The 16,822-nt window shown below is 41.1% G+C and overlaps 1 protein-coding gene across 1 annotated transcript; it reads left to right on the top strand.

Annotated features, from left to right (window-relative positions):
* Positions 1–2,163: 2,163 nt before the first annotated feature.
* LOC149302788 (S-adenosylmethionine sensor upstream of mTORC1-like) lies at positions 2,164–14,932 on the top strand. Its single transcript, XM_089481985.1, has 5 exons — positions 2,164–2,365; positions 10,100–10,241; positions 11,587–11,739; positions 13,805–13,916; positions 14,306–14,932. The coding sequence occupies exons 1-5, from the start codon at positions 2,164–2,166 to the stop codon at positions 14,930–14,932; spliced, it is 1,236 nt and encodes a 411-aa protein (XP_089338111.1).
* The last annotated feature ends 1,890 nt before the right edge of the window (positions 14,933–16,822 follow it).

The raw sequence follows: 16,822 nt of genomic DNA, 5'->3' as shown, positions 1-16,822 counted from the left end.
ATGGCTTAAAGTGGTCCTATGGACAGATACTCCAATCTCCACCATGGAGCTCTGCAGCTCCCTCAGTTATTTCTGTTCTCCTTGATCCCTGTCTGATTAATGCCATCCTTGTCTGGTCTGTGAGTTTTGGTGGGCAGCCTTCTCTTGGCAGGTTTGCTGTGGTGCTGTATTCTTTCCATTTATTAATAATGGATTTAATGGGGCTCTGTGGGATGGTTAAAGTTTTGTATAATTTGTTTTTTATATAACCCATGCCTTTTTCACAAGTTGTCCCTGGTTTTCATGGTGCCGCTTGGTCACTGATGTTGCAGCCTTCTAGAACAGGTGTAATTATGTGACTTTACAAAGTAACTGGCTGTACCGGATCTTATCTGGGGCTTCATTGCAAAGGCGCTAAATACATATGCATCGACCACTTTACGTTTTTAACATGAAATCAACATAAAAATCAATTTTAATTCAATAGGAAAATACTTTTACAAGGCACTGTACCTGCATTAAAAATTATACATTTTAAACCACATTTTTATTTTGTTTTTCATTGTTTGGTATTTTTGATATGGTTATGATTTGATACATTTCTGTACTTTATGCTGGAAAAGTAACACTACTTAAATAAAATTACAACATCATGATTAGTTAATAGAACCGCTTACCACTTTTCAGTTGAAGTTCATGTACGCTTCCTGTCGAAGAAAGGGTTTTAACAATTATTTGTCTAGACATCTAGACTTCTGCCAGAAGTGAGTCACTTTCTGGTTACATAACTAGCTTAAAATGGATCAGTACACATTTTTGGCTTATTTAACTGAAATTATATTTTCTATTACTGTGACCTCATTGAACACGCTGTTTTAGACTCGCGGTAGTTTAGATTTGGGATCAGTGGATACTGCGTTTATGAGTCTCTCTAAATACTGTATGTGACTGGGAAATGAAATGCTTACTGAGCGGGGTGCTGTACTTTTAGTGATCTGGTTTTTGGGAAATAGTTTGGATTTTAGATGGTTCATTAAATCAAACCTCATAGATGTCTGTCTTGGGTGTTCCAACATATGTTGATTTTTTGTAGACATTACATACACTATACACAGTTAGTTGTGTTTGCCAGTGAAATATATAAGGAGTGCCTTATTATTATTATTATTCACTGATTTATACAACGCCATTGAGTACCAGACTGGAAATCATGGGACGGTACTTTATGGCCAGCAGCTGCCTGAAGGTGCAAGTGTGGCCGATGGCTGGATATGCGCTGATGCACGCTACATTTTTATGCTTGCGTAGCATGCAGCCAGGCATAAAAAGCTGCTGGCCGAACAAGCAGCAAACCTTATTACTATATGTGCCAGGGTGCCAGATGGCCAGTCCGGGCCTGGTGCCATCATATTCACAATGCTGCACATTGATCTCAATGAATTGAGTTTTTACTGTAAACATCGCTACCTACACTTTTAGAAACACACACCTACCACACATAAAACTACAAAACTTCGAAAAAAAGGTTTCTCTTTCAGAGCTTGCTTCAGATTTAGTTTACACATACAAAACAAAAGCACAGGGTGGGCTGGGGTAACGGTGTTAAAAAATACAGGAAAATTAAGTTTGACTGGCCTCTCTATTACTTCACATAGGACTGCGTATCTGAACGATTCGATTTAATGAGAATGTAAGGCTGCTCTTAGGGAGGCAAATCACACCTGCAGCCCACCTCACGGCGATAAACCACACGAACCAATCACGTGACCTGCATTTCAACACATAGAATTAGCTCATCTACTGATGAAAGGATAGGTTCGCTGTGATTGGTGGGAGCGAACGATAGCTCCGGTAACAGAAACAAAGAGAACATGTTGACGCAGAGGAGCTGAGCTACAACCATGTTAGCTTTCTGATAGGTTAATGTGTGTGTCTGGATGTATGCCAGACGCCTCTGTTTTAACTGTTTCAGCAACGGTGATTGTGGCACTGAGCGGGGCGCCACAGCTTCTTTCTGGCGCTTTACTAGTTAAAGAAAAGACGCGTCCTTGCGGAGGCGTTTCTGCCTAACTCCCATTGGTCACTTGGTACAACCAGCCTGTCTCATTTTAGCCTATAGCGGATTAGCTCGGATGCTGACGCGCCTGTTGTTATCGCTGGTTGGCAATGGGTGAGGGGGCGTGGATGGCATTTTCCAGCAACCGGGATCTTACCATGGAGCAGTGGCGTGAGAGCCAAGCCGGCCTGGACATAATGTCAGCCAAAAAGCGGAACGAAGAGGGCGCGGCGGCCCCGTGTTTATCCCGAGACGTGAAGCTGGAGCAGGAAAAGCTGTCCGGCGTAGTGAAAAGCGTTCACCGGAGCTTGCGAAGGAAGTACCGAGAAGGTAACGGAGCTGTACTCTGGGCATTGTGTGTACCAAGCGCAAGGGTCTGTACACAGATCCTGCCGTGTCCCTGTATTGCTTTGTCGGCCCATGTAGAGCCCCAATTAAAATCTTTAATTCAAAGGGTAATCTGGCCAATCATAGGTGATTATACAAAGGCTGACTGTTCTGTCCTTGCTGAGGAAGCTATTTGCTGTAATATACTGTAATGATTATGAAGCGGGATTCTGGGTCCTGGAGACGGACTGTTAATTCACAGAGATAATAGTTATATGGGACAGATGCTGTTATTGCACTTAGTTTCCAACAGCCGGACATGTACACTCCAAACAGTACTTTATTCCGATTTTAACGGGAAACATGTTTAATATTAAGATATGATAGCAGTGACTGTGTATCCCACTGTTGGTAATATGAATTCTATATGCCAGGGGCGGGGCTGAAAGTTGGCATTACGGTTGTTTACAGCTTAGCTCCTGATGGTCCACAAGTCTCATGATGAACGGAGGATCATGGGAGATGTAGTTCATAGCAACAAAAAAACAGCTCCTTCTACTCTATTGTTTGGCTAATGTTACAGTATTGCTACAGTTGTTAGCTGTTTTTAAAATGACATTTGAGCCAGTTGCCCCAGTGTCCTTGCCGCAGTAAAGTATATCACCCTTATGTGTTTATCAGGTATTTTTGTTTACCAATGATATTTAGTTCCTCCTACGGTCGCCTGACATCAAAGACGAAGGGTCAAAGAGTAGGTATTCTTAGCTTAGAATTGAGCGATTATAAATCAACCAGCTGCGCTATAAGGCCAAGAAAAGCACATTTAAAGTCCTGCCGAAGAAGTTGTTTACAGATTAACTATTCCATAAACATGTTAATCTCTGTTCATGTCAGATAACTATGAAATTGTGGCGTTTGTGTTGGCGAAACAAACCTAAGGGCATTTGAGAGCTCAAAATATCTGCTGATGTCCTTTTTAAATGAAATATTTTTGTTCGTTATTTGAAATTTGCTCTTCAGATTGAACCTGGGACACTGTCTTTTGTGTTACACACATCCCAAAATTTAATAGACCCCTGTGAGCATGTCAGTGGCAGGAATCATCAGACCACAGATGAGTAGGGCAGCAGCAGGGCTGCAGCTTCCATCTCAGGTACTGTACTTTAATATGTTCTCTTCTTTAGTGGGGGTGTCAGACACACTATACTGTCCCTTTTACATTTGCCTTATTGGATGGTTACGTTTAGTAACTCACTTTTTCTGGAACTTCTTTTTAACTGTGCTCGTCTCGTCTCTCCTCTGCCAGAATGATGTGCAGACTTTCCAGCTGTGCAAAAGAAAATAAAAATGTGCTGCCGTGCTTTAATAAGATCCTGCTTAATAAGTCCTACTGCAAACTCGTTGATTTAACTATACATTTTATAGGGCCTGCCAAGCTCTTCCTGCAGCAGAAGCTCACCTGGGCAGGGTCTTCTTATTGTATAGTGCTGTCAAGAAGCTGACACACAATGCTCCTATCAACTCTCCCTCTGTGTTGTAAAACCACGCACAGTAACAAACTAGTACAAAAGGAAAGGTGTAACCATGTCTGCTTCTTTTTTATTTTTGCTAAAATCTCATCTTGTGGTCTTTCTCCACCTCTTGGTGTACGCATGGGGTGCTAAAATTGTTGGGGGACTTCCACGTAAAGTTTATCTTCAGAATTAGCTGATTAGATCCAGAAGTATAAAAGTAATTCTCAGACATTGAGTACAACTAAGAAATCATGTGGCAGTCCAATAGTGTGCTTAAACGGCTATGTGGCTACGCAGAACATATCGCTTTGTGGTAAAGCACAGATGTCACACTGCTGGTGTACCAGATCTTCTTAATTTCAGCAATTTAATTACTATTTGGATGTCTCTTTGTTTCTGTCTGGATGTTAACAGAAATGTAAATAAACATTTCATTTACATTCATATGTATATTGAGCCTCAAATTACCGTATTTGCTCGATTATAAGACGAGGTTTTTTTCAGAGCAAATGCTCTGAAAAATACCCCTCGTCTTCTAATCAGGGTCGTCTTATAATCAGACCTCAAATAGAGGTCTGACTATGAGACTAAGATCCAGATCCCCCACACCGCTGCAGGGGACCTGGATCCTTCTGTCTCCCCCCACATTTAACACTTCCCCCCCCCACACACACACACACACACACTTACCGGTGCTTCCAATTTCCTGCTGTATACCGGGGCAGCGGGTTGACGTCCACGCGATCCGCGTAGACAACTTCCGCTGCAGCCGGGAGGAGGTGTGGCTAGCAGCGGGGGTTGTCTGCGTCCATCGCGCAGACCTTCCCCGACTGTCAGAGATCAGAGTTCCCCGCACCGGAAGACTGCTGCCCCGGTATACAGCAGGAAATTGGAAGCACCGGTAAGTGTGTGTGTGTGTGTGTGTAAGTGTGTGTTAAATGGGGGCATAGGGCATTTCTGGAGACAGAGTGCTCTATGAAATGCCTTTTAACCCCCTGAACGCCACTCTGCCTCCTGAAATGCCTTATACCTCCCTATATGCCACTCTGCCCCATAATATGCCTTTTAACCCCCTAAATGCCAGAGTGGCATATAGGAGTATAAGGCATTTCTGGAGGCAGAGAGGCACGTAGGGGGTTAAAAGGCATATCATGGGGCACAGTGGCATATAGAGGGTGCCATATTGGAGTGGCAAGCCTGGGGGCAGATGTGCGTAACTGGGGGGCAGGTTGGAAAATACAAGGAAATAAAAACAAAAAAATATTTTTCTCAATCATAGCTTTTATTAAAAAATGTAATAGTTTACATGAATTAACATTTACTGGTAAAACTTTTTTCCTATAGGGTCGTCTTATATTCAGGCTTTTTCTTTTTTTTCCTAAATTAATATTCAGATTTTGCGGGGTCGTCTTATAATCAGGGTCGTCTTATAATCAAGCAAATACGGTATTTCACTGTAACATAAGGAGCGCAGGTGACAGTCCTCTAAAGCTTCAGTCATATTATATACAATATACAGGCGCTCGGTTAGAGTAGAATGAAAAAACATATAGTAAATTGTAACTCTTGCTTCCCATTGCCATCATTGTCAGAAAAAAACAGCTTATTATTGCCAGCCTTGTTCCTGATTGTGGCTGTCCCATTGCAGGACTGTCCCGGGCAATCGGGTACGTGTGGTCACCCTAGGTTACAGAGTCTTGGAGCTGCAGGTTTGGTGGACTACACACGTCTGCAAGCATTGGCTGTGTGCTTGCGCATGGACAGGCTCATGCTGTCCTTTCCATTTTGTCACAGAATGCTGTGCTTGCACATGTATCATGCTTAGGTTTCTTCTTTCTGGACGTGTCTTCTCACTACTAGATTGTAAGCTTGAAAGCCATCTTTACTTAATGTATCCTTTTGTAGCTGCGTAAATTGTTGGCGCTATATAAATAAGATGACGATAATCATACCACCTCCTGGCAGCCATACATTTAAGCTCTATGCTGTCTGAGTAAGCATAGAGATAAAGGCTGGAAACTTAACTTGGCCTCTACACATGGCTGGCACAACGCCTAGGCACAGTTTTACCCTGTATGCGCTCTAAAGTGAAATATAGTAACGATCGTGTCACCTTACAGGGGAAATTCCACCCCGAACATGGCAACACTTAGAATAATGTATTTCTGGGCATTTACAGCATTTCCTGTCTGGTTTTTCCAGAACATGTCATGGTGCAGGGTTTATTGACTTGCCACATCAAAAAGTCCATACAGCATATACATCCCTATTTCAAATGGAATTCCCCCATAAGCAGGGGTGCTGTTTGTTTTCAGAATTTTGGTCATGTGATGCCTCTTGACTTTTAGAAGCGCTGTATTTCCCAATGCTGTTAATAGGAGAGGATGTGAAAATATGCGTCCGGTATTGTTACACTTGGCACACAATCTGCATTTTATTATAATTGTCAACTGTTGCGATAAAGAAGCGCATGAAGCTTTAAAGGTCCATCCGGTATGTGGGTACATTTCATAAGCAATCCAAGTAAAGACTATCAGATCGGCTTATAAGGATGAGAGGTAGAGGTCTATTGTATAGCTTCGTTATGACTGGTTAATTTGCTATTAAATTTTTTTTATTCTATCCTGGGTCAACATAGTTCTGTTTTTTTCTGGAGTAGCATTATAAATGTGTGATTGGCTGGTTCTTGGCATAAAGCAATTCCCTTTATAATAGAAGTCAACTACAGAATTTACCCAATAAGACAAGTTTTTTCCCCAGAAAAAAATAATTGGAAAAAAACTAAGAAAAACTGTCTTATAATTAGTGTCGTCTTTTATTCAGACCTCAGATCCGCGCCACCGATTTCCCCCGAATCAGCACGCCTGCCTACTATTGCCCCCCTGGACACATTATATGCGCGCTTGCCAGCCTCTGAACTTTAAGCCAATATGTGGACGCACATAGGCGCTGGACATGTGAGTTACGCAGTGCTCACAAGACCTCACCACTAAAGAACGATCTACGCGAAGGGTGGGCTGCATAATGAAGCATGATCTCCCGGAGTCAAGTCTATCACTCTGTGCTCCTCTTCAAGTTTTGGAGAGAGCCTGGTTCAAGTGGTGGAAAATCTTTGTGGACTACATATCCCATGGTTCTCAGGATGCCTTAAGGTTGACTGAGCATCATGGGACATGTTCTTGAAGATGTGCCACTCATCTCTGAGCCACTGAGTGATAGGGACTGGATTTTGTACACATAAGATATGGATTAGATTGCAACGCCATAATACTACCCCCAGTCTTACGCCACTGTACATAAATGTGATAATCTGTTAGGTGTTGTAATGATTCAACAATGTTTCATGGCAAAAACACTGGTTTCAATTCCCCCTCCCCCCATAGAGTCATCATATTTAGGCCTTTTTCCTTTTTTTCCCCTTTCAATAAGATTCAAATTGAGGGGTCATCTTATAATCAGGGCCATTTTTTAATCAAGCACATACAGTGATATTTGTAACTCAAATGTTTATTTGCAACTGTATTTTGTAAATGTTCTGTATATATCAGAAGTCTTTCTTGTTCTCAATAGGCTGCAGATTTGTTCTTGTACAATATGAGGGCAAGAAATTGATATGTTCAGTTTTGTTCATGGCTTTTCTGAAGTAAAATAGTCCCTTCACTTTAAACCAAATATCTTTTTAAAGCAATTAAACTGATTATAAAACAAAAAGCACCTATAGGTACTTTGGTACTATACACGCCTGGAATGATTTACATTATTTAGTTTTGTAGTATTATCAGAAAAACAAAGATTTTGCTCAAAATTTTTAGTATACTTCAAAAAGTGGTTTTGTAGGTTTAGGTTATTTTGATTGGCATATAACCTGCACAACATCCTAAGCAATTGTAACGGGCATGTTCTCATTTGTGCCTTATGGATTTCATTTATGGTATACCTCTGTGTGTCATCACCTATTGCCTAGCTGAAAGCGTAATGGGCACTTTACTTTCTGGAAACTGCAAGCTATACCCTAAATGTATTTTCTGCTCCTTGTGAGCAGAACAGTCTTAGAACCATTAGGCTCATCTTCCTGGATGTTTAATGGGAATACTCGCCTACCTATGATCCCTATGCTCTTCCCAAACAAAGACAATGTTCATGATGGTGAAGAGCTCACACATTTACTCGGTTTTAGAACACTTGAAGAGTAGCTACTGTAGACGCAAATAAAATGTTTTATGGTTTACTATTGAGTAATACACAATAGCGCATGCTGTTTTATTATTTTGTCCACATTCTCCATTCAAGGAACAATTTACCCACGTTTTATAGGATTGTTTAGTGGTTTTTTTCTTGTTAATTTCATCTGTAGGTGGGAACAGATAATAGTTTTGTGGCTGTGCAATATCAAGTTAATTGTTTGTTTGTAGAAATAAGGTTTAATAATCTTAATTGTCATGTCCATTGGATTAGTAATTGGCAGTCACTTTATCAGCTGTTTACAAGATACTCTGGATCTTTTGTTAAAAGTGTTAAACACCCAAGTACAGCATTTCACAATCTGAAATACAGATGCCTGTTTCCATCACACAAGAATTTTTTTAATGTAATTTTTCCTGGTAATATAATTTCATAACTGATATAATTCAACATAACTATTGGCAATGCTAAATATTATCTTGATAAACATATATGTGGGAAAGGGGGTATTTGACCCAAGCTTATGTTAATTGATTTTTTATCTATACATGGCATATACCGTATTTTCCCCTTTTTTCTAAAAATGTGGGGTCTAACAACTGGGTGCGGCTTATACAGTGGTTGTAGATTGTAGATTGCAGTTACTACTTCCCAGTACCTCCCTGCAGTCACACTGACGATTGGCTCTGCCCCTTTCTGACTCGCTGATGATTGGTCCCACCCCTTTCTGACTCACTGACTATTGACCCTGCCCCTTTCCTTATAGCAACTCATCTAAGTATAAAATTAATATTTGGGCTACTGAAAGTTAGGGGAGGGTTAATTAAGTGGCAGTTGTGGTTAATGGGGCCTTTAGGGTTAATTTAGGGGCATTTATGGTTGATGGGGTCTTTAGTCTTAATTTAGGGGCAATTAATGGATGGGAGTGATGAGGATGATGAGTATGAATTTTGATAATACACTTTTTTTTTCAAATTTCGGGCCCCAAAATTAAGGTGCGTCTTATACATGAGGAAATATGCTGTGTGTGTAACATATATGCCGTATTGGCTCGAATAAAGGCCGCACTTTCCCCCCTCACTTTAAGTCTAGCACCCGACGCCCGGGACATGCAGGATACAGATCCCGCATCCTACTCTCCGATACGCTCAGACAGCCTCCCCTGCCAGCACTTTCCACGGGGGTGGGGTTGTCTAAGCTTAGGTTGTGTAAGCGCATCGTGCGGACAGTCACCGGCTGCGGAGGTTGTTTACCTGCATCGCCGCAGCCGGTGACCGTCCGCACGATGCGTTTTACCTCTGCCCCCAAGACTTACCAGGTGTCTTGCGGGGGACATCTACGCAATACGCGTATACAACTTCCGGTGCCGGCACTCAGCGGATGTGCCGGCACCGGAAGTTGTATACGCGTATTGCGTAGAAGTCCCCCGCCGGCCCCGCAAGACACCCGGGAGTCTGCTCTGGTAAGTCGGGGGGGGACAGAGTGGCAGCATATCTCGGGGGGGGGGCAGAGTGGCAGCATATCTCGGGGGGGGGGCAGAGTGGCAGCATATCTCGGGGGGGGGAGGACAGTGGCAGCATATCTTGGGGAGGGGAGGAGGAGGACAGTGGCAGCATATCTTGGGGGGGGACAGTGGCAGCATATCTCGGGGGGGGGAGGAGGACAGTGGCAGCATATCTCGGGGGGGGGAGGAGGACAGTGGCAGCATATCTCGGGGGGGGAGGAGGACAGTGGCAGCATATCTCGAGGGGGGGGGAGGACAGTGGCAGCATATCTCGGGGGGGGAGAGTGGCAGCATATCTCGGGGGGGGGGGAGACAGAGTGGCAGCATGTTTTTTTGGTGCTTTTTTAAAGAAAGTAACTTTCTTTAAAAAAGCACCAAACTTTTAGGGTGCGACCTATATACGGGGGCGGCCTATATCCGAGCCAATACGGTATATATACACCTATACAGAAAAATAACAAGTAAATAGAACCTTAAATCGTAGCTATATAACAGTTACAAAAATACTAAAAATGTTAATCTTTGTGTTATTTTCAGCTGGTGATTTTGAGAAGGTTTGGCTAGAGCATTGCAAAGATGAAGGAAGACTTTGTGAATATGCTGTTGCGATGAAAAACCTTGCAGACAGCCACTGGGCAAAGAAGTGTGAGGGGGAAGGTCGCATTGAATGGTGCCTTAGGTAAATATTAAAAGTATAAAAGCACTTGCTTGGAGAAGACTGTTTATTTTTGTTATTATTATCGCTGTTTTATGTCTACTCCAAATATATAATGGGACGTGGAATCTTGTGAGTCTAGCCAGTCAGTATAAGCAAAGCTTATTAGCTCTGCCTTATGAAGTCTCCTCCTGCAATTTATTGCATGAAGGACCATCACTACTGTTTGACTCTGAATACTGAAATGTATCTTTGGTGTGTCTCTACTAAGCAAGGGAGTTCCCATCTGGGTTACTTTATTTACTTTCAGAGAGAGTCCGTAGTATCTTTAGAAATCCAGACAGAATAAGAATAATCAGTTGCACAGTAAAAACTTAACGGAGAAATGCAACCTTAGCACAAGTTTAACAAAACAATGGTAATAACTGAAAGCAGAATTGTTTTGAAGTTTGTTGATATGCGTGACGGAATGACCTGTCAGACAGGGCTCCCAAGATACTGATAGGGCCGCTGTACTGGCGACTGCTCTAATCTCCTGGAACTAAAATCGGACAGCCTGTTCCAATAACCGTGTATTAAGTCCCTTAGGTGAATATTATTATGAGACACTTTTTTGCCCCATCATGTGTGTCTTCCCCTAGTCATGGATCCGTCTGTTATCATTTTCCCCACTCCTTGTTTCTTTTTACTGTTATTTCTTCTTTTGAGTTTCGCCGCCCTTGGGCCGTATCTTAAGCCGCCAACCACTCCAGCGCGTGACCGGGTCTTCTCTAGAAAGCCGTGGAACTTTTAGGTGGCCAGCGCAACCTTAGCTGAACCACTGTGCCCCCTATCGTATAGTGTAAAGATATCACCACGAGATACCCAGATATGGCTCCAACCTGGCTGCCAAACAAAGATGGCACAGGCAGGATCTCCATTGTATAAACTAATCCCATTAACGGGATTGCTGTCAGGGGGAGATTCAATAGCTAAGGGGTATTACAGGTTGGGTTGTATCTGTGTATCTGTTTGTCTATTTATTTATGTTAATGCAATTCTGTGGATCTATAATGCTATGTTTTACATCAATAAAATGTTCAATTTGTTCTTCACAATCATGGTGGTTGTGACAACTTTTGTGATCTAAGACAAAGATCCATCTATTAGCCTCCTGGGGCTGAAGGCTATCCTGAGGGACAGGGAAGGGTTGATAGGTTATCCATAGCCCTAACTAAGCAACCTGTTACAATATGTATGATGGAATAAAATATGACATGCAGTCTTGAATCTGAGTAAAGGCTGCAGCTCATCTCTCAATGCATGTACCTACGACATTTACTCTTCCTTGCCTAGATGTCGTTCTGTAATGTAATTCTATGTTTTGCAGTGTTTGCCAAGATTATTTTTATAATGGAGGAAAGAGAAAAGCAATTGAAAAAGATGCCAGAAGAGCAGCTTTAAAGAATTGCCAGTCCCCAAGTTGTGATGACGTTCTCTTTTCAACTTTTGATTTTTCAAATGTCAATACTCCAAATATAGAGTAAGTATGCTTTGTCTTAAATGTGTTTTTTGTTTTCTAACATTACACAATATTTTACCTCTGTCTTCTTTAATTCATTTTTGCTAAATAGGTTTGACGTTATCTAAGCCCCGAACTGGGCATCTTTGAGAGGTCGCCCCATGTATGCGCCATGAAGTGGCATGTTTAGCAGCATTTAACAGTTTTATGTACCGTAAATCAAGAAGGCAGCATTGACTAATGGGGAGTGGGTGGAAAAACCATCTGTGGAAACCAAGCAACAGAAGAATTTAGGTGTACGTAATGCACATGTTATAAATGCAGCGGCTTTACAGTGTTCAGTCCTTTTAAATAATTTTCTTTTTTTTTTTTTTCCCACCTAACAAACTGAAGCTCCATGCAGAAGCAGGAGGCCACGCCATATATTCACCTATCAACCCTTCATTCTGTTTAGTGACAGCAGATAGAAATAATTTCAATAGCTCCAGCAGTTCGGTAAATCCCTGCATGCTCACAGCTCTTAGGAGGCTCTGGAATCTGACCTAACACTCTGTCCACTTCTACAATTCTACACAATGTTACTCTGCAGTCAGAAGGCATTATTTTTGTATACCATTAACTGGTTGTTTGGACTGTTTATTTAATTTGTTCGTTTCATTGAATTGCTACTTCGTTATTTATTTATTTATTTTAATTATGAAGCACCAACATTACACAGTGCTGTTTCATTTAAATGGGGCAGCAAACACGCATCACAAATAAACGATATATATACAGACACTTTTGGAGAAGAAAACCATACCCATGAGCTTGCCAACTAGCGATGTGGTATTTTTATACAAAGGCCCTGGCAGGAATGGTGGTCTTATGAGTGCCCTGCTCGAGAGCTTAGAATCTAAGGGAATGGTATGGGTATGGGTAACTGAAACAAAAGGAGGGGTAAGAAGAGGGAGCAGTAGCTCTCTTGTAGCGGTAATTAGGGCTACGTGGTTTCAGCATGTAAAATAGGATGTATAAATAAAATGAACAGAGGGTTAGGAGTGTGGTTTAGTGATTGGCTTGAGCTGGTAGTAGCAGGTTGTTATGGTGCAGGAAAGCTTTTCTTAAGAATGACACCGCATGTGACTTTCGACAAGCTTTTCTCAGGGCATTATGCATCATGGTCACAAGTGATGGCGAGCAAATCTAGAAGATCTGCTGTCCCATTAAAATAAAGCCTGGAGGCCTGCTGCACATTTTCCAGTTTTCGGTGTGTCACAACCATAGCTTAGGTTCAGGAGCAGCGATTTTTATTTTGGCTGTTTGTAGCCAGAATGAGTATGTGAGCCTCCATTAATTGTTATCGTGTAGGTAATAATTATGTCCTACAGTGTCAATTCAGTATTGAGTAAGACTGACTATGAAAACAGAATGTTAAAGCAAATATGTGTCCATTAACGCGGCTTATAAATGCTAAATCATTGATGTGGTATCCTCTCTAATGGCTATTGGGAAAAGAGGCTAAAAGTTATGTTATCGCAAAGGATGACAGGGTCACGTAGAAACATTTTAATATATGCAGTACTTAATGTCATTACAATGTTAAGTTGATCTATTGGGGATGGTACATTGGGAGTAGAGCACATTGTTCTATTTTTACCATAAGTGGTGTAACGTTTGCATTTCTCACCCTTTATCATATGGATGAAGACTGCTCGTAGCGTGTTAACACTGCAGACAAAATAAAAACACACTTTTTGTAGCATTCAGTAACCAACATCTGGGGGGAAATGTTTGGCCTGAACTGGATTCACACACAGCGATAGAAAGGAAATATTTTGAAACATAAAATGACTTATGATAAGTTACTATTATTATGTTTTGTCTTATATAGCACCATCATATTCAGCAGCGCTGTACAATGGTTCTGACATGACGCGTGTGTTACCTGAGCTTGAAGAGAAATTAAAATAACAGTATGAGCTGTATTTGTGCAAATGTGCCGTTTCCCCACTGTCTTTTGGTTCTGTACCCCCCCCCCCCCAAGACACATTAACTGTCCTCAGTAGATGTACTGCAAATGGTTAATGTGTTTTCTTTGTTTAAGTTTTCACCACCAGGGGAAGATCCGATTGTTAGATGTTGGAAGCTGCTACAACCCGTTTCTTAAATACGACGACATTTTGGCTGTTGGTATTGACATTGTCCCGGCTGTCGAGGTAATCTTTCGTCTATTTGTTGTGGGAATCAGTATTTTACAGGACGTAGTTCCTATTTTGATGTAACAGAAGACAGTTTATCATTATATATACTGTAAGGTAAAATGTAACCTCAACACAGTGGTCTTGTTTCTCTTCCCACTATCCTTAGAGCAGTTTATCTTCATGTGCTATAAACTAAGGAACTACATTTACTTACTAGGTCATGTTTTCTGAGCTAAATAAGCATGTGTTGTTTATAATTTCTGTCCTGTGTCCGCTGAGCAACTGTTACTTATTATTCCAGTGGGCATTCCGCAAAATCAAATTTGCCCAAAGAAGTGCATTTGCAAAAGTTTTTTAGTATTTTGCTTATATTCTAACACATAGAAAATCCTTTGTCATTTTAGAGTGTGTACAAGTGTGACTTCCTGAACCTCCAAATACAGCAACCTCTCCAACTTGCACCCGACGCCATTGATGCCTTCTTGAAACAACTAAAAAGTCCGATTGACTATTTGGCTGCAGAGCTTTTTCACGTGGTTGTTTTCTCTCTTCTGCTTTCGTACTTTCCTTCACGTTACCAACGGTGGATTTGCTGTAAAAAGGCTCACGAGCTCCTTGCACTGAATGGTTTGCTACTCATTATCACTCCAGATTCCTCCCACCAAAATCGCCATGCAATGATGATGAAGAGCTGGAAAATAGCGATTGAGTCACTTGGCTTCAAACGTATGACCTATTGTAAATTTTCTCATATGCACCTTATGTCCTTTAGAAAGGTATCCCTAAAAACTACAAGTGACTTGATTACAAGGAATTATCCAGATATGCTTTATATTCCTCAAGACTTCAACTGTGCAGATGAAGAAGAATGCGCCAGTTTGTGTTGCGCTAGATCAGAACATGAAGATGAACAACTTGCTTGCACTTTTTCGGAGCTGCCCGACACTCCATATGATTCAGACTCTGGAGAAAGTCAAACCAGTTCCATGTCCTTCTACGAGTTTGAAGAACCCATATTACTATTGACCTAGGGTAGTATGTGGTCTGCTTAAAAGCCTTTGTGGCTTCACTGCCAAATTGCTGGTCTCCAGGCTCAGACTTGAATCCAAATGTTTACAAAGTTTAGTATTTTTTCCAATACATAGAATTTTGTTTTTTGGTTTTGTAAGACGTTTTTTGTTTGTTCAAAAAGGTACTACCTGCTTCATGGTTTATTATATGCATATCTTTTGTTACTTTTTGATGATGCAACTGTGCATAGTTAAGGCATTATACAGCAATTGTATTAGCACACAAAGATTATTGCTCTCCCCCCCCCCCCCATGACAATTTTACAAATTTGGCCAAGGTTGGCCAATCCCCAGGAGCCAAGAAACAAATGTTACTGTGGACACAACTTTTTGTGCCATTTCATACTGATATTTCTTGTTAAACGCAAGCAGGCTCTGCATAAAAAGTTCATGTATTTCTATAATTCCATTAATAAATAATGGTTTCGGATTTAGACAGTTTGTCTAAATTTTGTAGAGCTCAGCAGTTTAAAAAAATATATGGGATGTCAGTGTGCAGAAATTAGCCGATCCATGCTTTCTTGGTAGAAACCAGGCATTTTACATAAATTGTGTAAAATCACATTGCAACGGACGCCCAGGTACAGCTTCTGCCTCCTCAGCTTGTGTGTTTTACAGTTGCATAGCAATCTTAAATTAGGAAATGTGTATTTTGCACAGCACAATATAGATGACTCTAAGTTTTTACCCCTAAAATACTGTTAGGGAATACATTTCTAAAAGCCAACTTTTTTTTTTTTTATTGCACTGAAAAAATGCCTTTGTATACAAATAAGCTACCATATTTTATAGATACGGTTTATAGTTTCTTATTGTGAACTACAACCCTTGGGAGCACATCTGGAATGGCACATCACCTGCTATTAAAATCAAATAACCTGGTATCCCAGCTACTTGGGCTGAAAAGAGAATCTCATTACTCAATGACAATGTTAGGCTTTACTACAAAGGTTTAGTCTTCCTAATAAAACTATAGCCTGCATAAAAAAAAAAAAGTTTTCAGTGTGCTTACATTGCAATGCGACACGCATGCTCTACACTGTGGTATGTTTATGGTATATCTACGTCGACCTTGCTTGTATGGACAAAACCAGTGGATCAATATAGGTGAGCTGCTGCTTTTATTGGGAGGGGAGGGGAGGGGGGGGGGGGGAGTCTGCTAAATCATATTTGTACCCTTTTCATCATATGCGGTGCATAGTTTTTCTGAAACTTTTATAAATTGTTTATCTTGATGTGTATATATAGGAAAGCATAAGCTGTTTAAGGTAGTTACCTAAATTACTAGAGCAAAACTACCCAAGGATAAAAGTAGCTACCTGAGGCAAGCTCAGTGTGTGTGTGTGTGTGTGTGTGTGTGTGTGTGTGTGGTCACAACTAATGCCTTGGCCTCTCTTCTCCTATCCACCATTTTAAGGCTGCCAGAACCAAACTGATTCCATAACAGAGGAATAATCATGTAAATGGGTCTCTAATATGCATTTGTTTTATTATAATAAAGTAAAGCCATTATGTAAGGTTTGTAACTTAACCATACAGTGTAAAACGTGCATTTCATACAAATTAAACACACCTGTAGTGCTGGCATCCTGTTTCTAAATAGTAGATGTGCAAATGGGCCAAAAACTATTCTAACAAATTTTTTGTTTCGTTCCCTGCCCATTCATTTGGACTGAAAATTCAGGGGCATTTTTAATTTGGGAATGAAATTTGTTGCCCAGTGCCCACATTCACTCATGTTCTCTAAATGTTTCCCTACTGCACACTTCCGCATCTTCTTTTTGTCCACATCGCCGCGGACATAACCATGCGTCTTTCGCCAAAATGGCGACACTGCGGTGACGTCCTCCC

Source organism: Sceloporus occidentalis, unplaced genomic scaffold (genome assembly GCF_023333645.1).
Source record: "Sceloporus occidentalis isolate IW3139 unplaced genomic scaffold, rSceOcc1.0.p SCAF_17, whole genome shotgun sequence".
Classification (NCBI taxonomy): Eukaryota; Metazoa; Chordata; class Lepidosauria; order Squamata; family Phrynosomatidae; genus Sceloporus; species Sceloporus occidentalis.
The sequence above is the reverse complement of the archived record's forward strand: the minus strand, read 5'-3'. Positions and strand labels throughout refer to the sequence as shown.

What these genes read in the sequence shown, in the direction of transcription:
- LOC149302788 (XM_089481985.1), top strand. Translation starts at nt 2,164, where the DNA reads ATGGCATTTTCCAGCAACCGGGATCTTACCATGGAGCAGTGGCGTGAG. An exon ending in CGCATTGAATGGTGCCTTAG is followed by an intron (nt 10,242 to 11,586) that starts GTAAATATTAAA and finishes TATGTTTTGCAG; the next exon opens with TGTTTGCCAAGATTATTTTT. An exon ending in GTCAATACTCCAAATATAGA is followed by an intron (nt 11,740 to 13,804) that starts GTAAGTATGCTT and finishes TCTTTGTTTAAG; the next exon opens with TTTTCACCACCAGGGGAAGA.